The sequence below is a fragment of the Monodelphis domestica genome, chromosome 4 (genome assembly GCF_027887165.1).
Source record: "Monodelphis domestica isolate mMonDom1 chromosome 4, mMonDom1.pri, whole genome shotgun sequence".
Classification (NCBI taxonomy): Eukaryota; Metazoa; Chordata; class Mammalia; order Didelphimorphia; family Didelphidae; genus Monodelphis; species Monodelphis domestica.
Genome location: NC_077230.1, coordinates 287,157,772 through 287,182,054, shown reverse-complemented (window position 1 = coordinate 287,182,054; position 24,283 = coordinate 287,157,772). Strand labels below are relative to the sequence as shown.

Here is a 24,283-nt window from a genome sequence, read left to right as displayed (position 1 = left end):
TCTCATCTGTATGATTTTATTGGTATAAGAAAAACAAATATATCAACATTTCAACAAATCAGTCTTACCTGATCTATGAAAAAAAAAGCATAAAGTAGACATACCCCCAGGTCAGGAGCAAGATTTCTCAAAGATTCATTTGACCTTGACTAAAATAAATGCTCAGATTTATTATTGTCTTTGTTAAATGATTCAGTCATGTCCAACTCTTTGTGATCCCATATGGGTCTTTTTTGGCAAAGATACTGCAGTTTTTTTCCCATTTCCTTCTTAAGATTAAGGCAAACAGAGATTAAGTGACTTGTCCAGGGTCACACAGCTAGGAAGTATGTGAGAGCACATTTAAACTCATGATCTTCCATTTCTAGGCCTGGCTCTCAATCCACTGAATCACATAGCTTCCCCATTCCAGATGATGCATCATACAATTCAATGTCTGTTTTGGAACACAGCACATTTTTTTCTTTTTGGGAGGGGCAGTTCTTTGGGGAGTTTTTGCTGAGGTATAAATTTATTTTAAAAACAACAGGATTGTCCCCTCAGTTGCATCTTCCCCAGATCTTTGATTTATTTAGCAAAAGCACATAATGAAAATATCCAGGTTTCCGGGAAAGGAATCTAGAGGTATATGGTGAAAAGAGCACCCAGGCTTAGAGTCAGCAGAACTGGCTGTGAATCCTAGTCCCAACCAGCTTGTGGAACCCTGGACAAGTCATTGTACTCTAAGCCTTAGTTTTCTTATCTGTAAAATAGGGAAAATACCTGCACTCCCTGCCTCCAGGATGATTTTTCAGTAAGCACTTTGTAAATCTTAAAGTGTTATAGAAAGGTGGATGGTTAAATGCTTCTTACAAGGGTCAAATGTAGGTAGCTTAAGGCAATGTGGTACCAACAAAGTGCCTTGGCTGTGGAGTAGGTTCTAACCCATGCCACTGGTAGTCTTCAATAACTGACAAAAAGCATCTTGGCATCACAAAACAATTTCTTCCTTTGAATTTTCTGATCCAGGCTGCCAGTTCTGCTCCTCTTCATCTCCTCTGGACACCTTGCTGTAATCCCATCTGAAAAGGTGGCTTTGTAGGGCTGCCCTCAGAGGGTTCAGCCTATGGCTGAAGGATTTCCTCTGGAATTTAGCACTAATACTGGACAGGAGGAGGCACAAGCAGGAACTGGGCCTGGAAATGCTGTTCCAGGTGCTATTCCTGAAGCAAGTTCCTAGAGATAAGCATCCTCATGACTTCATCACTACCTGTGGAGGGTGAAGGAAGAGATGATTTAGCAGCAAGTAATAAATATCCATTTCCTAGAGGCTTATTAGGCATTAGGCAGGAGACTAACACAAAGAATGAAACAGTCCTTATCCTTGAATAGCTTATGTGCTAATGGGGAGACTGAAATCCCTTCTTCATTCAGGATTCGCTTAGGACTACACCAAATGAGGGGGGCAATGTATTCAGACACTAAAGTAAATTTCCTAAAATGCAAGTCCAATCACACTAAGCTCCCATGGCTCCCTAGTCCCTCCAGGAGCAAATACAAAATGTTCTATTTGGCATTCAAAGGCCTTCATCACCTAGTCCCAGAACCTGTACCTTTCCAGGCTTCCTGTTCCTTACTCCCCAACACAGACACAGGCCTCCTGGCTGTTCCACAAACAAGACACCATGTCTCTCAGCTCCAGGCATTTTCTCTGGCTGTCCTCCATGCCTGGAATATTTTCCCTCCATGGCCCTGACTACTGATCTTCCTGGCTTCCTTTAAGTCTCAACTCAAATCCTGTCTTCTAAAGGAAACTTCTAATCACTCTTAATTCCCTCCTATCTATCTTCTTCTATTGAACTATCTCCTGTTTATTAAGCTATATACATTTGTAATATATACAGCTTGCTTGTTGTGTGTTTGTTTGCATGTTGTCTCTCCCTTTAGATTATAAGCTCCTTGAGGGCAGGGATTGTTTTGCCTCTTTTTGTATTTCCAGAGCTTAGCTGAGCTTGGCCCATAGGAGGCCCTTAATAAATGTTTGTTTGAAACTAGGAAAAAAATTATAACAAAATTCTTTGACAAAGGTCCAATTTCTCAAATATATAAGGAACTAAGTCAAATGTACAAGAAAATAAACTATTCCCCAATTGACAAATGGTCAAATGATATGAATAGGCAGATTTCAGATGAAGAAATCAAAACCATTAATAATCACATAAAAATGTTCTAAATCCCTCCTGATAATAGAAATGCAAATCAAAACAACACTGAGGTACTCCCTCACACTGAGAAGATTGGCCAATATGACAGTAAAGAAAAATAATACATGATGTAGGGGATGTGGCAAAAATCAGGACACTAAAACATTGCTGGTGGAGTTGTGAATTGGTCCAACTATTCTGGAAGGCAATTTGGAATTATGCCCAAAGGGCTTTAAAAGATTATATGCCTTTTGATCCAGCCATACCACTGCTGGGTTTGTACCCCAAAGAGATTTTTTAAAATGAAGATGGTCTTGTTTGTACAAAAATATTTATGGTTGTACTTTTTGTGGTGTTAAAAAATTGGAAAAATGAGGGGGTGTCCCTTGATTGAGGAATGGCTGAACAAATTGTGGTATATAATGGTGATAAAATATTATTGAGCTGTAAGGAATGATGAACTGCTTGATTTCTACATGAACTGGAAAGACCTCCATGAACTGATGCGGAGTGAAATGAGCAGAACCAGGAGAACATTGTACACAGAGACTGATACACTGTAAAATGATCAAATGTTATTGACTTTGCTCCTAATGGCAATGTAATGATCAAGAACAACACAGAGGGAGTTATGAGAAAGAATGCTATCCTCATTGAAAGAAATGTGGGAATAGAAACATAGAAGAAAAAATATGACTTATTACTTGATTATATGGTGATATACAAAAATGAATAATATGGAAATAGGTTCTGAGAGATAATACATGTATAACCCAGTAGAATTGCTTGCCAGCTGTGAATTTCAAAACTATTCCACGCTCATCAGACCATTCTTTAGAAGTTCCGATTTAGCTATTTCCTGATCAATAACAATAGAGATACTTGGAATAACAGAATCAGGTCTTGGAAACCCACATTCTCCACCCTACTCAGTATAACAAGACTAGGAAGGGCTGCAGCAAACTCAAGATTTAATTATTTGAGAGAATGGCCTTCAACAGACATGTGCCAAAAAAGGATAGACCTCTGGGCGGTCCTAATTCAAGCTTGAGCCACCACTGGCACATGTGAGATGCAGGAAGTAAGGTAGAGAACAGCCTCTGGAGTTCTCGTGACTTCCTGGGAGGAGGGCTAGAGTTCAGTTCAATCCTGGAGGTTGGAGGAGCCCTGCAGACTGCTTTCCTTCAGATTGGTCATGTGAGTGATAAGGACTGACCCCTTTCCCTGCCTTGGCTCTCCAAGGCCTTAACGCCCACATTGGCTCAGCCTGAGCCAGAGTGGTTCTGAGTTAAACTCCTTTCCTTCTCTCCCTCTTTCCTTCTTTCCCCCTCTCTTTCTCCCCCCTAATATTTTCTTCTTCCTGTTGTAATTAAATCACCATAAAAATTTGGCAGCTGACTTGGGTATTTTATTATTTGGGATTTCCCTAGGTGACCATTTAAATTTAGATTTTTTTTAGTCTCAACTATAATTTTAACTGTTACAGAGCTCTGGAAGGAGGGAGGGAGAGAACATGAATCATATAACCATGGAACAATACTTTAATAAGTAAATAGGTAATATATTATTTAATATTTATATACATAATACATAAACCAAATATAATAAATAAATATTTTATATAAATATTTAAAAATAAAAATTTTTAATGTTTTTTAAAATTAAAAGAATTAAAATAAAAAATAAATGTTTATTTGATTGATAATATTTATAAAGTGCTTATCATAGTACCTGGCATATAGTAGTATAAATAATCAAAAAATTATTTTACTAAAAACTTAGTAACCATGAACAATTGCAAAGAAGGGTACAAGAGGGAGAGATGGAATTTTGCAAGAGGAGCTTGAGTGACAACTACATTGGTCGGAAAGCAAAGCATTGTGGGAAAGGAGGAGAGACCTGGGAGAGATTCCTATGGAATTCTGGGCTTTTGGAACTGATACCTCAACCTAGCAGAATGTGATTTTCCTTGCTGAGGATCTCACCAAGAGCCATATCTATTCAACATTCAAGATTTCTTCTGTCTAACAATATCAACAGTCTGACACCTCAAGGAACATCACAAGAGAGGATCAGACCCCTCCAAGTGAGGGACTCGTGGACTCACTGTCAAGGAGAGTCTGGCTCCTCCCTTCAGCCTTCTTGCACCTGTTCTGTCATTTCCTAGGCTAAATATATAATAGTCTGGAATTCAGATGGTGAAACACAGGCCAGTTATATAGCTACCTGGGTGAGAGGCTGTGGTTAGGAAACAAATTAGGGACACTGAGTCCCTCTTTCCATCTCCCCCTACCTGCCCTTTATCTAGCCATTAAGCCTATATCTTCACAGTCAGATTTCTATTGAGTGATTTAGTTTGAGAACTGTAATAATAAGTACTTTATCACTATATTTGATGATACTTTAGTGGAGTCAAAAGAGAGTTTGTAATGAAGGAAGAGAGCATGGAGGAGATAGGAACCTAGATGAATTGGCTCCTACTCTCTTTTCACCTCTCCTGAGTGAAACTATTGAGAGGTGCTGCACAGGTAATAGGGGATCCCCAGATGTGAAAAGAGGATGGAGAGTTGAAGAAAGACCTCCCCTATAAAATAGACCCAGGGGTAACCTCAGATTCCTTGGCATGGAGAGGATCTGGAGACAAGCCCCTCCGGTGACCTTGCCTCAGTGGGGAAGGGTTTTGATTGCTCCCTGTTAAAGTTGGTTTCAGATACCTTTGTCAGCAACCTTCATTTCTTCATTATCTTCATTACTCCTCTCCTACTGCCACTATAGAGCAGGTGCCCAGTGCAAGTTTCTGGGACCCCCAAAGTCCCTTATTGATTGGCAGCAAAGTTTGATGTCCTGCCTTCAGAGCCTGGCAACCAGACTCTGGTGTCCACTCCTTCAAGCCATAGCTGTGGGTCATGGAAGAATCTCTGGAGCCATGGCTGAGGCTGACACATCCACTCCCAAGGTGATTCCAGTGTTATCCTCCAAGAGGCAAACTCCCTGGCTCCACAAACAATGTGAGATTGCTGGTCCTGCCCCCAGGTGCTGCCTTATTGATTCTATGCTGGTATCTCTATTTCTTCCCCCCAGGGACTGCAGTGGTGGGACTAAGGCCTAGGAAGTCAGAAACCTTCCTTCCTAGTTGTCCCTGGCTATTAAGCTTCACTCTAGAATCCCATCTGTTTTTTTGCTGCTTTTAGTGTTGATTCTGTGGAATTATTTTTGATTGTTTATGGGGGGAAGCTTCACACCCTACTCTGTCATCTCATGATTTTAATGAGTAACCTGTACCCTTTTCTTTGGCATCTTAAGATAACCTTTGGATTTTAAGGGAAGAAAGGTTTAATCTTAAGATTTAAGCTACAAGTTTGCTTCTTCTCCCACCCTGATTAAATAATAGAGACAACGCCTCTTCTTTTTCAAAATGTAGACAAGCCTCTTAAGATAGTACGGTAAAGGAAAGATAATGTGGTAGAGGAAAATGGGCATCCTTTTGATGCTTTTGCCCTGCGTGACTTCCTAACATTTGGAAAACCTGCCTCTTGCTCAGAGTAAGATTGGAGTCCGACAGTTGGAGGGGCTTTGGAAAGGGCTGCCACTAAAAGCATAAATTGCAGTACCACGAGGAAATGGGGGCTTATTTCCTGGGAATTCAGAACAAGAAGGTGTGCATAGCCCCAGCTCTTGGCAAAGAAGGCAAGGCAATTAGCCACATGTGTCTGGAGCCCTTTTTTCTTTAGCCTGCTTTTTTATTATTTAATGAATAATTATAAATTAAGATTTAGTTCTCCAGAGAATTTTAATTAACAGTAAGTTCCATGTAAATCCTATGTGGTGTTATTGTTATTATTAGCCCAGGATCACTTGGGTGGTAAGCCCCAGAGATGGGAAACCACTGTCCTATCTCCAGGGTCCATTTTTCTTTTTCATTGTAGCATGTTGTTTAACCCCCTATAAGCTTATGCTGTATAAAATAAGGGTATTACACCTACTATCTACTTTAGAGGGCTGCCATGAGGGTCAATGAGATCATTCAGACAAAGTGTGCAAACCATAAAGTTATGATTATGGTGGAAGAATGAGAAGAGAGTTCTCTCCTGAGAACTTCACCATCATACACAGTGTTAGAGGAAGAGGGGGGAGGGAAGGAAACACATGAACAGGTCTCTTCTTTGCTCTGCAGATGTTCACCAGCACTAAGTGAATGCTCCATTCACTCAGTGACCCTGAACAAGGAACTATGTCTTCCCAGCCTCACTTTCCTATAAAAGGAGGAGGGAAGAACAAGATGGCCTCTGCAGCTCCCAGCTCTGTGATATGGGAATCTAAGCCTGGTCTCCACCTTTCTCGCTCCCTGCCAAGTGTCTGTCATAACTTTGGACTGAGGAGGCTAAACCCCAAGCAACATTTGTCATTACCTTCCAAAATCTGGTGGACCCGAGAGTCTCTTACATACTGTTGAACGGCATAATCCTTCAAGTAGCCATAGCCACCGTGCATCTGTAAGGCCTTGTTGCATATCTGTAGGGGCAGAAGGGCGCTTGGGTCAGACACGCTGAATGAAAGCAGAAAAGCAAATAGATGCCTTCATTTTTTCTCTTAAACTAGTTGTTGTGTCACAAGAGATTATGATTCATGTATCATTTCTCTGTGCTGTGAACTTTAAAACTACTCCACCCTACTCAGACTGTACTTCAGAGGAAGATAAAGTTGTAATCTCCTGATTGTAACAATGGAGATATTTGATCTAACAGAATCAGGAATGTCTTGTGAACTTTACATTGCTCTACCCTACTTAGTCCAACAAGGTCAGGAATGTCTGCACCCATACTTAAGGATTAAGTATCTAGGAGGATGGCCTTTGATAGACATGTACAGAAATGACTAACAGACAGACCCCTGGGCTGTCCTAAGTTAAGTTAAGCTACCATTGGTACAGATAAGATTCAGGAAAGTGATGTAAAACCATCAATATAGGGTGCGTCACTTCCTCTCTTAGCTCTTTTTTCCCTGGAGAGGTGGATCTGGCTGGTGACTTCCTGGCCTGGATGCCAGTTCAGTCCTGGAACTTGAGCCTGGAGGAGCTCCCTCAGACAGCTTCCTTGAGAAGGTCCCGTGATGAGTGATAAGGCTGATTTCCCTTTCCCTTGGCTCTCAAGGGAGGCCCACTTGGCCAAGGCCTTGAACTCCTGCTTGGCTCAGCCTGAGCCGGAGCAGTTTTAATTAACTCTTTCCCTCTCTCTCTTTCTTAAATTCTTTCTTCTATATTAATTAAAATCACCATAATTCCAGCTGACTTGGATATTTTATTAATTGGGATATCCCATGGCGACCAATAATTAAATATAATTTAGGTCACAATGCTAAAATTATCCTTACAGTGCCTTAGTTTGTAAAAATATGTAAAAAGAGTCTAGACCTATGATAGTGAACCTACGGTATGGGTGCCAAAGAGGACACGCAGAGCCCTCTCTGTGGGCACACCTGCTATCACTTGTCAAAGTTCCTTACTAGAAAGCCAGAGGGTCTCAGGACAGAGCTGTTCCCCTTCCCCTTTACATGGGCCTGAGGACATTCCTCACTTCCCCTGCCCCTCTGCCCAGAAGCCAATGAGAAGGCTCCTCCTTCCTGTCTGGGGTAAAGGGGGGGGCACAGCATGGCACACAGTTTCTGGGGGGAGGGGCATGTTTCTAAAATGTTTGCTATCACTGTTATACTAAATGACCTTTGGGATCCATTCCAATGCTGAGATTTTATGATCTATATATGATTTACATTTAAAACAGCCTAGTCTCAACCACAGGTGACATTTGTATTTAGATCTGATTTTTCATGAACAAGAAATAATGGTTCAGTATTTGGCCTGTGTGTCCCTAACAAACAGGCCATTCAGAAGGATCTGGGTGAGAGGACTTGGGTTCAAATAGCAATTCTAATACTGCATAGTACCCATGTCACCTTGGGCAGGTCACTTAACTTTGCCTGGGCCTGTGTCTTCATCTGTAAAATGAAGAGGTTGGACCAGATGATCTCTGAGGTCTTTTTTAGCTCTCTGACTCTTCACAATTGTGGACTACCAGTGAGCTAGTTTCCTCTTATCAACAAAATCTTGGCTGGATTTATATGAAGTTATACTGTCACTCAATGGTGGAAATTAGAGATCATTAAGTCATTCTACAAATGGGGAGCACTATGGGTAAGAAAACACATGTGTTAACCTCAGCACACTTCTTTGGATTGCCAAGGCTGTGGTCCCAATGGGAAAAATAACCATTATTTTACAAAGTGTGTATGTTGCGGGGGGGGGGGGGGGGGCAGGGGTTGGGCAAGTCTTAAGCTCTTTCAGATTTGGATATTACATTACAGAAGATGACCCATCACAACATTGAGATAGTCCTTCATGGCTAAGCTTTTCAGATAAGATTTTAATTTTTAATAAAGGAGCTGTTCTTTAACTCTCAATAATTCTGACTCTAGTGGCTGCTGTTTGCCACTTACCGAGAAGCACTCTTCTGTAGCAAAGAGCTTAGCCATGGAGCAGAGGACCATAGCATCTGCTCGCTCCTCTTGCAAGGCCACAGCTGCATTGCGGATGATTAGCCGGGAAGCCACCAGTCGAGTAGCCATGTCAGCTAGTTTGAACTGCAAGTACTACAGGGAAGAAAACAGGAAGGAGTTGAAGAGGATGGAGTGGCTCCAAGTCCTGAACTTTTTATAAGAGATTTATAAATTACAAATACATATTATTTATAAATCTTTTCTATTTCAAAACTATAGCATCGAAGTCCCCCATGTCATTTATTAGAAGGAATTCACTGCTTAATCCTCTCCATCCTTCTGTGATCTCAAGGTAGAAGAACTAAGGTTATCACAAATCCTAGAAGTTCCAACCAAAGGCTGGATGTTGAGTAAGAAATTTATTTCAAGTACAGTATGACCTTACCTCCCTCACATTGCTCTCCCACTCTATTGAGAATGTGGGTTATGTAAAATGTCCAGTTGACTCCAGAGTGTGGGAAAGGTATAGAGAAAACTCTCAACAATCACCTGGTTACTGGCCAGGGGCTTTCCAAACTGCTTACGGACATTGAGGTAGTTACGGGCCAGGACGATTGATGCATGAGCAGCTCCAAGGGAGCAGGAGGCTATGGGAGGATTACAGTGAGGATTATTCAAATGAATAGGTAAGGCAAACGACTGCCATGTTCTCCAGTCCCTTCCTTCCTTTTCATCTCCCCACTCACTCCCCTTCCATGTTCTTACCAACGTTGATCCTCCCTCCATTCAGTCCTTTCATGGCAATAAGGAAACCCTGTCCCTCATCTCCGATCCTGTTGGCCACAGGTACAACACAGTCTTCGAAGATCACAGCTCTTATTGGATGGGAATTCCATCCTACCTGGAAAAAATAACACAACACTGCCCAGAAGCACCTCACAGGGTGCCAATTCTATTCTGAAAAAATAAGACTTCTTCAGAATAGAAGTGAATAGAAAATATTAGACTAGAAAGTTCTCTGAAGAAAGCTTGGGAGTTTCAGCTATAGGCATCTTGGTCCTGAAGATCTTCAATTTAGCATAAAGAATTTGGGCTTAAATGCCTGTCAAAGCCCTGGCCAAGGAAGGTTTTGGCCTATATATCAGTCATATCCTATGCCCTGGCTGCCTCAGATCTTTAAAGTCTGAGATCAGCATTTATATTAGCCTTCTATTCTCTGTAGTGCCCTTTGTAGCATTTTGTACATGGCATGCACTAAAAAACAAACAAGTAAAAAAAAACAGATTTAATTCATATTACATTAGGGGCCATTTTCTGATCAGTGATACTGAGAAATCCTTGAAGATGACAAGCGCCCATTGTTGAGAACGCGATAACTTTGGCATTTATTCTAGGAGGAGCTAGGTCAGGTCCATTATCTCTTTTCTAGACTTCTTCCCATCAATCACTTCTTACAGGACCATAATAATAATAGCAATACTAATGATGATGACGATAAGCTGGCATTTATATAATGATTTAGGGTGTGCAAAGTGCTTTATAAACATTATCTATTTTATCTTGATGACTCTGACAAGTAGGTGCTACTATTTCAAGGTAGTGGAGTAGACATTCTTTTTTCTTTTTTTAAGCCCTTATTTCCTGCCCTAGAATTGATACCAATTATTGCTTTGAGTAGAAAGGGCCAGAAAATAGGAGTTAATTGACTTGCCCAGGGTCACACAAGTAGGAAGTCCCTGAGGTCACATTTGAACCCAAGTCTTCCTAACTCCAGGCCTGAAGCTCTATCTACTGTGCTACCTGGCTGTCCCTATGAATGCACTTTCTAATTGGTCTGTTGATCTATAGTAATCTGGAGTCTGTGGCCTTGACTTTTTTTTTTTAATAACTGGATCACTTTTTTAAATTTATTTTTTTTCCAGTTATATATAGATATAATTTTTGACATTTTTTCCCTGACATTTTAGGATTCAGATTTTCTCTCTCACTCATTTCCTTTCCCTTCATAAGGTGGTAAATAGTTTGATATAAGTGCTTTCATGCAATACATATTTCCATTTTGCTCATGCTATGACAGAAGATATATATCACACTTACAATAAAAAAACTCATGAAGGAAATAAAGTGGAAGGTGGCATGTTTCCATCTTCAATATAGGTTAACTATATTTCAATATAGTATTTTCTTCATTATTCTATGTATTTTATTTTGTGCATGCAAAAACATTATTCTGAGAGAGGTTTAAAGGCTGCATCAGACTGCGAAAGGGATCCATGTCAAACAGCAGTTAGGTAGACACTAGGTAGAGTGCTGACCCTAAGTCAGAAAGTCAGGAAGAATTAAGTTCAAATCTTGCCTCAGATAACTTACTAGCTATATGATAGTAGGCAAGTCACTTAACTCCCCATGCTCACATTATTTTCCTCCTCTGTAAAATGAGAATAATAGTACTTACTTTCCACAGTTGTTGTAAGGACAAAATGAGATGTTATTTCTAAAATGCTTTGCAAAAGCATTCAAATACTCTACAGATTCCAGCTTTTAGGAATTATGACACAAAAAAAGTTTAAATCTCCTGGTCTATACAATCTGTGCATGCTCTGAGATTTATCACTGACTCTGGCCAAAGTCTCTGCAAACTTCTCAGAAATGGACATAGCTTGATGCTACAAGATTTCCTCATTCTCAGGGTTATATGTTTTTCTGAAATTACTCAGGGAAAAACTGGTCTTTTTAACTTTTTTTTTTTGGAATATCTACAAATATCACCCTCCCCTCCAAGCTTTATTTTATCTTCATCTGAAGAAGCAGCAGCAGTTTCTACCTTTTTGATTGGCTCTTGGCCAAAATGGAAATCTGTCCAAAAGAACTCTTTATGAAATAACATTGTCCATTCTTGTGTCTAGTGTTGAGACCTGGAAGAAGACCCCAAACACTAGGCAGACCCACCACAGACAATTTAAGTAAGGACAGGCTTTGCAAAAAAAAAAAAAAGGTTGTGATCTATCCTAATGAATATAGTACCTACGTTGATTTATAGAATACACAGCTGACAGAAATAGCTGACAGAAGTATGTAACGTTTAAACAAATGTGCCTGTCATTGAACTTGTCTGATCCATAACCTTGTCACTTTCTTCACTTGTTTAATAGGTATAAAATCCTTTGGTGTTTCAGTGCTATGAATCAGTCTAATTCATGTACTTCTTGAGAAAAATGGGCAGAGAAATCACTGCTTTAAGAGCAGAGAGGCAATCAGATTTCTCAAGCTATTATTCTTAAGGCCAGGACAAGTTGTGCTGATATGGGCCAAGAGGGTCCAGGATCTGATGTTTTCTTGCCCAAATATTCTTTTTACCTTCTTCTCCTTCTTCCCAAAGCTGAGGCCTGGGGTGTCCTTCTCAATGACCAGGCAGGAAATCCCTTTAGGGCCTGATCCTCCAGTGCGGCACATGACCACATAGATGTCTGACTCACCAGCACCACTGATGAAAGCCTGTGGGATTGGAGAGTGGGATGAAAAAAGATAGGGAAAGCTTGAAGCCTCAGAAAACTCCTGGAGGACTCACTATATTAGAACCCTAAATAATAAAGGTTGGAGAGAGGGAAAGAGGAGCTGATCCAGTCCAGCTCTATTGGGAAGTATAAGAAGATCTATTTGATAAGGATAGGGAAAGGATAGATTTAAGAGAGAGGAATTGATTGGGGCCAGATCAGAATTCACAGGATCAGGAAAAAGTGAGTAAATGGAAATGTAACAGGTATCAGAGAACCATTCTCCTGGCAAAGGGCCCATGGAATCCTGGCTGATAGATGGGTTCTAAGAGCACATCTGATTTCTGTGAAAGAGAAAAGAATAGGAAGGAAAACCCAAGAGTGGGGAAAATGGGTACCTTGGAGCCATTAAGGATGTAATGATCCCCTTGCCGTTTGGCTGAGGTCAAAAGGGAGGCAGCATCACTCCCACTTCCTGTGGCAGGGACAAAGGGACAAGGAGGAATGCTGATGAATACACCCAGCTAAATGGAACCATAGACCCTCCCTGCTTCCCAGGTTATCTCCCTCTAGAACTAGAAGGAATCAAAATGGGAACTCTGGGGCATCAGACTTTTTTCATTTAGTCTGTCAGTCTTTGATTCTTCAGGTGAGGTCAAATCGGCAAATAATTGACTCAGGTCTTCCTGTAAGTATGCCCACCAGACCTACTATGTCTGCCATCACCCAGGAAGGGAAAAGGCTTCCTAAGTTTGGTTTTGTTATTTGGTCTTGTGGACCCCAGAATTCTCTGTGTCCCTGCTACCTCAGAACCTCGTTATTTGTCCTCTTGAAGTTAAACCACTAAAACTCAGCTTTTTGGTATGCACTGGATATTTGTATCTGGGGAAGAAGAATTATAGCCTTGACCATGCTCTGAAGTGTGGGAAGCCCACCTGGCTCAGTCAGACAGTAGGAAGCAAACTTCTCCATAGAGCAGAGTGAAGGGCAGAATTTGTGCCTCTGTTCTTCATTTCCAAAGAAGTCAATCATCCAGGTACACATGCTGTCAAGGACAAAAAAGGAGAGAGAAGAAAGAAATGGGAAAGAAGACCAGTAGGAAGAAAAAGGAAAGATAGAAAGAAGAGAGCACAAAAGGTAAAGGGGAGGAAAAAGGGAGAAAAGCAGGGAAGGGAGAAATTCTTAGACATAATTTTTGGAGAAAGGGCTATATCTGAGCAGAGACTTATGGGTAGATGACACCCAGGGAACACCAAGACCAAAATATTCATCTCATGGGTTTTGTTAAGAATGATGTCAGATAATGAGCTATGCTACTTCTGCTTATTATCACAGCAGTTTTGAGATATATTTCCTTTTTATTGCCTTTCTCAACTGGAAGCTCAATAGAAAGAAATAGTAGTAGGGTTCTGGTACCATGCCTGCTTGGGTGACAAGGCTAAGGATCATAAATCTATAATTGCGGCGAGGCTGGCAGAGCACAGGCACCTACCTATATGGACCTATCCAGAGATGTCTAATAGGCAGCCTACAGGGGTGTCTGCAGTGGCCTAGAGTTTCTTACAGTATGCTTGGTATAACCAAGCTTCACAAAGAAAAAAGGCCTAGAAAGCTGGAAGTAGTCATGCTACCCTGAATGGGATATTCTCCATAGCCACCCTTTGAAGCATCCGGTGGCAGGACCATGTTAAACAGGCCTAGGCACTCACTTGTGGATGCTGATGTAGGCTGTTGTGCTGGTGCAACCTGTAGCCAAGGCCTCAAATATGATAGAGGCATCAAGCCGGGAGAGCTCTGACCCTCCTACATCAGACCGAACATAGACACCAGCAAAGCCCAACTGTGCTGCCCGCCGCATGCTCTCCACTGGAAATATCTCCTGTGTTGGAGAAAAGAGAAGTATTCACCATGAGTTGCATGTATAGATTTCAGAGGGTCTGAGTGGAAATCCAATATTGTGGTACAATAGTACCTCTTGGTTCTCAAAACTTGGGCATGTCTCACAATGAGCCCAGAAAGGCTCTGAGCATGGGCCAAGTGATAAAGAGCTTGTTGACCATCCAAGGACTAGCCTAACTAAGTTTGGCATTATAGGGGGCAGAGGGAGGGGGTATGAGAGGATGGTGCATATTTTGGTTACAGCAACTCCCAAGGACTGTCTATACCTGTAGTTAATTTTTCAGTCATGGATCTCTTTGGCAGGCTGCTAAGTCTATGAACCCATCTATGAATATTTTTAAATGCAAAAAAAATATGTAGGATTACAAAGGAAACCAATTATGTTGAAATATAGTTAGAAATTTTTTTAACAATTAGTAAATCCTAAGTTAAAAATCCTAGGTCTATACTACGCCATGGAGGGGCTACAATTTACATCAGTGGAGGAAATACTCTGATGAAATCACAGATTCTTGAAGTGTTGAAGGAGAGCACCAAAGCACTCTTGGTAGGAAGTATAGCCCAAGAGAGCTTCCCTCATTCTGTGGCATATAGCAGGTGCTCAAAAAATACAAAATGCCTGAGTGAATCTTTAGGTTCTCTGAGGCTGAATTTCTTGCACTGGAGAGTTATTCCTTTGTTAGATCGTAGATGAAGGAGCACTAATTTTAAGTCATATCCTGTCCTGACAGAAAGAAAACCCCCATGAATATTTTCTCAATGAAGCCTTATCTGGAGGGTCCCAAACCAGTCAGGAAAGTGAGGAAAGTCAAGTATGGGTGACTTTGGCATCCAGGAGGGGCATTCTCACCTTCTGGTCCCATTCTGCCATTTGGGGGGCCATCTCCTGTGAGGCAAAGTCAAAAGCTACTTTCTGGAACGCCTTCTGCTCATCATTAAGGCCCAAGGAAGCTGTGGGAAAGTATGTGTAAATGCAAGAACTAAGGCAGAGTCTGGAAGGTCTTTAGGGAAGTAACATCTTAAATATTTAAGACACTAATTCACTTCAATCCAATAAACATTCATTAAATGTACTATGTTCTTGACACTGGGCTAAGCCTAGAGATATAATTAATTCTAGGACTGCAGCTTCTAGTCATATACTTGCCTTCAAAAGCAAGAGCCCCAGCACAGCACCAGGGTTGGCAAATGACAGCATGTGCCCAGGTTGATCTATGGAAACCCCCAGACCATTATCCTATTTAATGCAAAGATAATACATAAGCAAAACTAGAGGTGGAGGTAAAAGAAATGAGAATGTATAAATGGAATAATCCCATAAGAGGTAGATAGCATGATGACGAGTGTTAAGGAATTAATTAAGAGTTTGGACAAAATCAGTCAGTGTAGAATTACCCTTCCTCCTTCCCTCTTGTGCTCCAAAGGCAGCTGGCAGGAAGACCTGAGTGAAAATCTGACCTCAGACACTTACAGGCTGTGTAACCCTGGACCAGTCCCTTAAACTTTGTTTGCCTCTATTTTCTCAACTGTAAAATGAGGATAATAATAGCATCTACCTCCTGGAGTATTTGTGAGGATCAAATAAGACAGTATTTGTAAAGCACTTGCCTAGCACACTGCCTGGCTCAGAGTGAGCACTATGTAAGTATTAGTTATTATTGTTATAAGTTATGTGGTCCTGGGTAAGTTATTTAACCACTGTTTGCCTCAGTTTCCTCAACTATAATATAGGGATAATAATACTTCCCAGGGTTGTTGTGAGGATCAAATGAGATATCTGTAAAGTGCTTAATATGGTGCCTGGAACATACTATATGAAACACTATATAACTGCTGGCTATTTATTATTACCTATGTGACTCTGGGCAAGTGATCTGGCCTGTCTGCCTCAGTTTCCTCAACTGTAAAAATGGGGATAATAAAAGCACCTTCCTCCCACAGTTATTAGGAGGATCAACTGGGATGGTATTTATAAAGCACTTAGCATAATGCCCAACACACAGCAGGTGTTAATAGATGTTTGGATCCTTCCTTCCTTTGTATGGTATACCACCTTTCTCAGGCTCTGATCTGCCATCTTAGCCTACCTCTTAGCTCCTTATTCATTCATTTATTTTTTATGCTCTCACCTTCCACCTTAAAATTAATACTCTACATTGGCTTTGAGGCAGAAGAGAGATAAAATCTAGGCAATGGGGGTTAAACTAGGAAGTGGTTGAGCCCAGTTTTGAACCCAGGACCTCCTGTCTCTGGGCCTGGTTCTCTATCTACTGAGCCATCTAACTGCCTCCTGTTGGGGTTTCTTTTCCAAGCCTTGTGGTCCTTTATCGTGGAAGCTGCCAGAACCTGTATAATCATGACTGGGGCTCCTTGACATCTGAATTGTCTCTTTCTGGTCACTTGCAGTATTTTCTCCTGGGCTTGGAAGTTCTTAAATTTGGCTATAACATTCCTGGGGGTTGTCTTTTGGGGATTTAATGTAGGGAGGTGATCTATGGATTTTTTTCAATGTCCATTTTGCCCTCTTGTTCAAGAATATCAGGGCAGTTTTCTTGGATTATTTCTTGTAATATGATGTCAAGACTTTTAGTGTTGTTGTTCCAGGTTTTCAGGTAGACCATTAATTCTCAAATTGTTCCTTCTGGATATGTTTTCCAGGTCAGTTGTCTTTTCAATGAGATAGTTCATGTTTCTATTTTTTCATTCATTTGATTTTGCTTTATTAATTCTTGTTGTCTCATGAAATCATTAGCTTCTATTTGCTCAATTCTAGTCTTTAAAGACTGGTTTTTCAGCTATGATCTTTTGATTTTTCCTTTTGGTTTGTCTATCCTGCTTTTCATGGCTTCAGCAGATCAATTCTGATCTCCAATTTGCTTATTACTTCATTTGATTTCTGGGCCTCTTTTTCCATATGGTCTTTTAAACTGTTATTTTCTTTTTGTATTACTTTATTTCTTCTTTCCATTTTTCTTCTATCTTTCTTACTTGGTTCTTGAATTCCTTGATTTCCTTGAGAGCTTGTGAACAACTTCTATTTTTTTTTTGAAAGTTTGGATGTGATTGTTTTTCATTCTCTGCCATTGTTTCTGTAGTTTGCTCTTTTTTCTCCATAGAAATTATCCAGGGTCAAGAACTTTTTTTGCTGTTGTTTATTCCTTTTACCACTAGTGGATTGGGGTTTCTGCATGTTGGTAGTCATTGCTTTCTTAGCTTCTACCTTGCAGGGCTTTGCCTTGGTGATAGTATCTACCCTTCCCTGTCAGAAGCCTGGATCAGGGCAGGTAGATCTGTGATGTTCTTTATGTAGTGCACTTTAAAGCATTTTGCCCTGAGGTTATCTTCTCAGCCCCTGCCAGTCATATTTCTGTCCAAGCTCCACACTCTACTGCCCAAGCCCTATGCTCTTCTGCCTACCATCTTGCTGCCAAGGCCTTGCACTGCCCTCAGGGGTAAGTCTGTGGTACTTTCAGCCAGCCCCCAAGAATTTAGAGATTGCCCTGGCCCTTGCTCTAACTCTTGCAAGGTAAATGGAGTGGGGGACAGATGATCAGCCTGTGCTTTAATTAGTGCAGTTTCACCCCTTTATAGCATGGGGATCCCTGTTCACTGCCTACCTGTGTCCAGTGGGAGAGCCCCTTTACTCGTAGGGTTTTGATTTCTGTCCTTTTAGGATGCTTTGTAATGATTGGTTGGAAGGTGATTTAGAAAGCTTCTGTTACTATGCCTCCATCTTGGCTCTGCCTCCCCCCACCTTGCCTTTTTTTTTTAATCCTTTAGAATATGCTCCGCTTTTTTATACCTGGATCTTGCTAAAGTCTTTGTTCTCTATGTGCCTGAATCAAAACAATCCTTTTGGAAACTCCTAAAAAGAAATAAGGTATATTTTTACTTATAGGAGAGATGAGATCTTGGTTTAGTGTCATACATTTTGCTAGTCTCCATACCGCCTCATCTATGATGATGATCATAGAAGGTTTCTTGGAAGCCAAACAGGGCACACAATTATGAATTACTTTTTTATTTTTACCTAAATAGAAATCACTATCATTGGGTTCTTCTTGCCTCTAGGCAACTTACTTATGTCTACTTTAATGACTGAAAGTAGAGGGTAATGATTCTGATGAGGTGCCACAGACAGAGACACAATAAGGAGGTACCAGGGGATGTGTCTGCAGTGCTTGAGGTGAGAAAGGTCACACTAAAGAAACCTATCACAGGTTTCTTCTAAGACTTTCATCTTAAGAAAACTTGATGTACCCAATCCAGAATGAACAAATAAATAAATGAGAAGGTGATTCTTCCCTGTATATTGGGTCACCATTGACTTCCTTTGAATAGTTGGCTCCCTAAGTCTCTGGGCAGAACTGAGTCAGATGAGGCAGTGAGGACTTTGCTGAGCTTTGTTAGGAGGATATGTATGTCACCAAGGGTTTCAGGATCTCCTATTCTAAATACATACTCACATAGCAGTCTTTAAACAATAAGCTACTTATAGTGGATGGCAGGGAGATGTCTAAAAATACAATGGGATCCCTTCTACACAATGGTCCCTGGTAGTGGGATGGAAGAAGTAGGAAGACATCATTAGTAGTTGTTGGTAACTATATAAGGAATGAAGGGAAGGAAATGACACAATTATTTTCAAAGATTGATAGTTTAATTGCAGTTTTCTCATTTGTAAAATAAAGGGGTAGATGTTCTTTTAAATTCTTTCTAGCTCTAAATACATGACAAACTAGTGGGTGGGTATGTATATTTCTGGTGTCAGCATATCTGACATATCTGGCTCAGTAACTGGCTTGATATGTGAATTTTAATAACAGGACTTCCCCTCCTTTCAAATTTCACTTTCATTAAAAATAGGGCATAGAGATAAAAAGAATTTGGGGTGCCATAAGGAAAAAAATCAAACCACCTTTAAAATTGTGAAAGGCAAATTCCACTTTGGCTATTACTCCTAGGAAAATGGCTTAATGTCTGAATTTGCTGATGAAAAGCCATATCATTTAATAATACAATCCTTCAGATTCATGTTCATTTTCAGTTCATGTTGTGAACTGTAAGATCAAAGGTGACCAAACCAATGGTCAGAAGTAAACAGCTTCCAAACTAGGCTAGATCCCAATTACTAGTGAAAATATGAAAGAACATCCCTCCTTATAGTAGCCTTTGATGATCTCTATCAGTGACTAAATTTTAGGACAAACTTTCTTAATTTTTTTAATGTAATGGACCCCTCCAGTAATTTAATGAAGTCTATGTATGGCCCCCTTCTCAGAATGTTTTTAAATCCTTAAGATAAATACTTAAGATTACAAAGAAAGCTTTGTATTGAAATATTTGACTGAAATATATATATATGTATATAGATGCATACACACATAAATACACAAATATGCATCTATATACATACACATTCATTATATGTACATATGTAAACACACATAAGCACATATTATCCCATCCCCCCCCCCACCCCAAACCAAGTTCAAAGATTCCAGATTAAGAACCTTTGCTCTAGGGTTGGGAAAAGATGGAAGCAGGGAGGGTGGATGACCAAAAGAAAGTCAGAAAATGCTTCACCTTTTTGATAATACAATGTAGATTCCTTGAAATGATAATGACTTAAAACTGACTCTTAGTCAAGGCTTTAGAGCACTCACTTAAAGCCAGAAGGGACCCCAGAAATCAAGTTTGACTGTTGTTTTCCCTCAACAAGTTAAATAATTTGCCCAATGTCACCCAGAGAGTTAGTGGCAAAGTAGAAATTTAAACCAGAAATCAGAGGATGTGGGAATTGAAACTGCAACCTCTAACTTCAAATCCATCACTATTTCATACCATCTCTCACTGTTACTCAACCCATACTCAAAACATTTCCATCTGAATTGTACATACCTGAGCCTGTCCTCAGTTGGCATAGCCTTCAAAATTCAAGGTCACTCCCATACCATGAGGAAGAATCCAAACAGAAATTTAATCTTAATGCAAATTAGGGAGAGCAGAAGAGATGAAAAGAAAGACAAGTTCCATTTGGAGAGATCAGTTTTGGATAGCTGAGTGAAATGTCGGAGAGATCTCTAAATGAAGGTGCTCAACAAGTAAATTGCAATTATTTGGAACTGAGTAGGAGGTAATGATTTTGGACTGAGCAGTTTTAAATCTTAGGAGTGGTTGAGATGATATGAAACAGCTATTGAAAAAGAACAAAGTTGGAAAAACTGCCAAAAGAAGGTGGAAAGAAGCCAGAAAAGGATCAGGAGAAGGAGTAGTTACAAAAGCAGGAGTCCAGGTAGCTGGGTGGCTCAGTGGAAAGAGAGGCAGGCCTAATACTGATTCTAAGTTAAAGAAGGTAAGGGTTTAAAAAAAAAGAAAAAAAAACCTGAAGTGTTTCACCTATAGTTTCTTTCTTTTCTAATTTCTCCTGTTCATTTTGCCAGAATCTACTTGCTTTGGGAATCCCTAAACCATAGTGCCACTTCATTTCCCAAAGGGCTAATTTGCATATCTATACTTGAATAATTGAAATAATTACTACCTACACCAAATATGCAACTTACCAAAACTGAATTAACATGTAGATTCTGCTGCCACATTTTTGATTTTTGTGTTATCAATTATTAAGATTCTCCAGGACCTCACTTAAGAGTAGGAGTTTTACAACATGGCACTTTCCATCCTCTTTGGGGTGACACAACTCTATCTGTTAATCCATTATTATGCTTTTTGAATTGGTGCCCTGGCAGCACCATAAACTGTGCTCTTATGACATAACTTGTAATTACTATGACTCACTTGTTAACAGTTATTTTCTGCCCTGATCACCTCTCTCTATTGTCTGGTTAGCAGGGCAAATTAATTTGTAACTCATATCCATTCTCCGTAGATGGGTTACTAAATTTCCTACTCACCACTCTAGCAGGACCTATAGTTTTCTGAATCTGTCACCCCTTGTATTTGTCACCTTTTCCCCAATTTAGAACTGTTCTTCAGGTCCTGTCAGAGCCACTTTGGTTCAAAGATTGTTGGTTGCCTAGGAAATAGTTGGTATTCTATTTCATGCCCCTTTTGACCCTGGATTCCTGAAAATAGGTAAAATGGCAGACTAGAAAGAAAACAGGATTTGGAGTAAGAAGAGCTGTTTGCACCTCACATTCCCTGACTTCAAATTCCAGTTTTGCTACTAGTTGGGTGACCCTAGGTGTTAATCCTTTGGGTCTCTATTTCCTCATCTATAAAATGGAGAAATGGGTTTGGTGTAAGGTATCTTCCTGGCTCTATGTCTCTGATCCTATATATTTCTTGTCCAAGGACCAGCCTAGCTAATCTTGGAAAGGTTCATTATTTGTAGGAGCAATTTTATTTATATACAGAAAAACTCTGATCTGTTAGTAGATCTTTGATTTAGGGCATTTAGGCACCCAGGGAGTTAGATAGAGAAATGAGAAGAGCATTAGATCTGAAATCAGGAAGACCTAAATTCAAATCCTACCTCAGACAAGTCCTAGTTTTGTGTAATCCTGGGAAAGTAATTTAATCTCTGTTTCTGTTTCCTCAACTGTAAAGTGACAATAAAAGCACTTCCTCCCAGGGTTCTGAGGATCAAAGAGTTAATAAAATTATGAAGCAGCACTTAGTCCAGTGTTAGGAAGTGTCAGAGACCACTTTTGAACCCAGGATTCCCATCTCTGGGCCTGGCTCTCTATCCACTGAGCTACCTAGATGCCCCTTAGATGACTAAATTTGTGAATAGAAGGGTAAGGAAAGGTAAAGGAAAGGGAATTGGACTTGTGATTTTATCAAGTCTTGGAACTTCAGGTAGGGAACTTCCTGTACTCAAGAAGATCCTACAACTGTGGTTTTGGGGAGCTGAATATGGTCACACAGCCAATGGGATTTGGGAATTCAAAATTGGGCCTTGAAACTGACTCCAAGGTCAGCTTATTGTGTAATAAATAAAGTTATGAAACTTATCTCAAGAAGTATTACAACTTTAAAATATACTTTAGTTCAAGAGAAGCTTGGATAAATTTAGAAGAGTTAAAATAAAATTGGGAAACTTTGTATTCAATAACAGAGTTAGTTCAGCCTCTAAGCAAAATTATGTCAGAAAGTCTCAGCTAACCATTACTACCATACTTTTTTTTTCTGGCTGGAAGAGACTGAGACAAGTTTGTCAGTTTTTAGGGTAACAGAATTTAGAGGTAAAAGGTACCTTAAGGCTCATTTTCTCTAATACTCTCATTTTATAGGTGGGGAAACTGAGACTAAGAATAGTGAAAGCTTTCTACAATTTAGTTCCATCCTATTTTTCAAGACTAATTTCATATTATTTCTCTACATAAACAACATTTTTCAAACTTGACGAGCCATCTGTTATCTCAGGTCTTATACCTCTCTGCTTCTCAGAAAGTTTATCTTCCTTCTACCTCAGTTCAGGTCCATGAAGACTGTAATTTCCCTAATTGCTAATGTTCTCTTCTTCCTCAAATTACTCAATAATTACTTACTTATGTATATGTTATATCAAAGGTAGCTAGGTGTTGATATAGTTAGAGTGTCAGGTCTGAGATTAGGAAGATTTATCTTCCTAAATTCACATCTGGCCTCAGGTACTTCCTAGTTGTCTGTGTGACCCTGGTGAAGTCACTTAATCCTGTTTGTGTCAGTTTCCTCATCTGTAAAATGAGCTAGAGAAGGGAATGGCAAACAACTCCAGTATCTTTGCCAAGAAAACCCCAAATAGGGTAACAATGAGTCAGACATGACTAAAACAACTAGAAACAAAATATATATATATATATCACACCTTAGAATCCAAGTTCCATAATGGCCAGAAGTGTTTTGACTTTTGCTTATGCCCAGCACTGTGCTTCTGACACATTGGGCTAGTGCTCTGTACATGGTAGGTTCAAAATGTTTGTTGAAGTATTATGCCCAAGGTCACAGTCATAGGAAAAGGCAAAGCAGGAATTAAGAGTCTAGTTAGATTCACATCTAGCACTCTTTACACTTCAAAGCAGCAACTTCTAGCCCAAGGCACCGACAGACAAAGAATCAAAGTGAATTCAGACAACACTGAATAAGCACCAACTCTGTTCAAGGTATTACTGTGAAGGTAAAGGTGAAATTCCTATACTTAGGGAGCTCCCATTTCCTGAAAGTATACATTTGCTCAAAGATAATTTGACATGGGAGGCACCACTAAAAACTGGGAAGGAAAGAGATTGGAAACAAGAAAGTCAGGGAGTCAAAGCAAGCACCCAGTAAGAGATGGCAGCTAATAGAGCTCTATGCTAGGAGTTAAGTGTGAGAAGTGAGGTGGGGGGATGATACCTGCATGAAGTTGAAGAGAGAAAAAAATTAAATAAGTACATAAACGTTGTAGGAGTCATCAACTAGCCCCTACTATGTGTTAGACACTGTACTAAAAGCTGAGGATACAAAGGTAAACAGGAAACAAAAAAAGCAAAATAAAAAACAAAAATCAGATTAAGGCTTTTCATGCCAAACTGAGGAGTGTGTGTTTCAGGCCACTGAATACACTTTTCAGCAGTGGTTTGGGGTCAGATTAGTGGGTAAAAAGGAGTGGATGGGGGTAGGGAGGAATGAATCCCAACCCAGATGAGGGGCTAGGGGCACTGAGGAAAAGGGGTGGCAGGAGAGAAAAAGGAAAATAATAGATGGAGACGTCATCTATCGCACCCATAACTCCCAGACTGGCACGGACAGGCCCTGAGGGCTGCAAACGAAATTCCTGAGCACACATGTCCTAACGGATGAGGCCGGAGTTCTCCCACAGTCGACCCCATACTGAGCACGGGGCCAGGCCAATTCTCCGTTGGGGTGACAGAAGCGCAGGCCAAGGCAGGAGATAAGGGAGACCCAGCGAGCCTAGAGCCCTGACAGATGTACCCGATGATACCCAGGCACAAGCACTTCCCAGTCCCGAGTCTTACGGTCAATGCAGGACACAAGCCCCCGGACTCTTCCCAAGGCTGAACTTTGGAGCCCCCAGCGCAGGCTGTCGAGCTGGGCGCCCAAACGCCCGACGCAGTGTCTCAGCATGTCCTTCTCGCTAGTTCTCGAGTCACGGTTACTGCTACAGTGCTAGGCTGCGGGATAACTCGGCAGCTCGCAGACCCAGACCTGCCAGAAGTCCGGGGAGGTGGGGCTGACTGGGCTGACAGAAGGCCCCGGGGCATTCTGGGAGTT

General features: G+C 40.6%; 1 protein-coding gene across 1 annotated transcript; it reads right to left on the bottom strand.

The window, feature by feature from the left end:
* On the bottom strand, positions 1 to 24,271 carry ACAD8 (acyl-CoA dehydrogenase family member 8). The gene is made up of 11 exons (XM_007495159.3): positions 24,028 to 24,271; positions 14,916 to 15,016; positions 13,876 to 14,045; positions 13,102 to 13,211; positions 12,565 to 12,641; positions 12,030 to 12,167; positions 9,438 to 9,573; positions 9,222 to 9,319; positions 8,673 to 8,825; positions 6,593 to 6,695; positions 1 to 1,249 (listed from the first exon to the last, which is right to left on the bottom strand). Exons 1-11 carry the CDS (start codon positions 24,134 to 24,136, stop codon positions 1,197 to 1,199), a joined length of 1,248 nt encoding a protein of 415 aa, XP_007495221.1. The 5' UTR covers positions 24,137 to 24,271; the 3' UTR covers positions 1 to 1,196.
* Positions 24,272 to 24,283: the final 12 nt, after the last annotated feature.

Excerpts from the sequence above, each read along its gene's own strand:
- ACAD8 (XM_007495159.3), bottom strand. The coding sequence starts at position 24,136 with ATGCTGAGACACTGCGTCGGGCGTTTGGGCGCCCAGCTCGACAGCCTG. Across the intron at positions 12,642-13,101 it reads CTACTGTCTGACTGAGCCAG|GAAGTGGGAGTGATGCTGCC; the intron begins GTGGGCTTCCCA and ends TCCCTGCCACAG. Across the intron at positions 9,320-9,437 it reads TGGAGGGAGGATCAACGTTG|CCTCCTGCTCCCTTGGAGCT; the intron begins GTAAGAACATGG and ends ATCCTCCCATAG.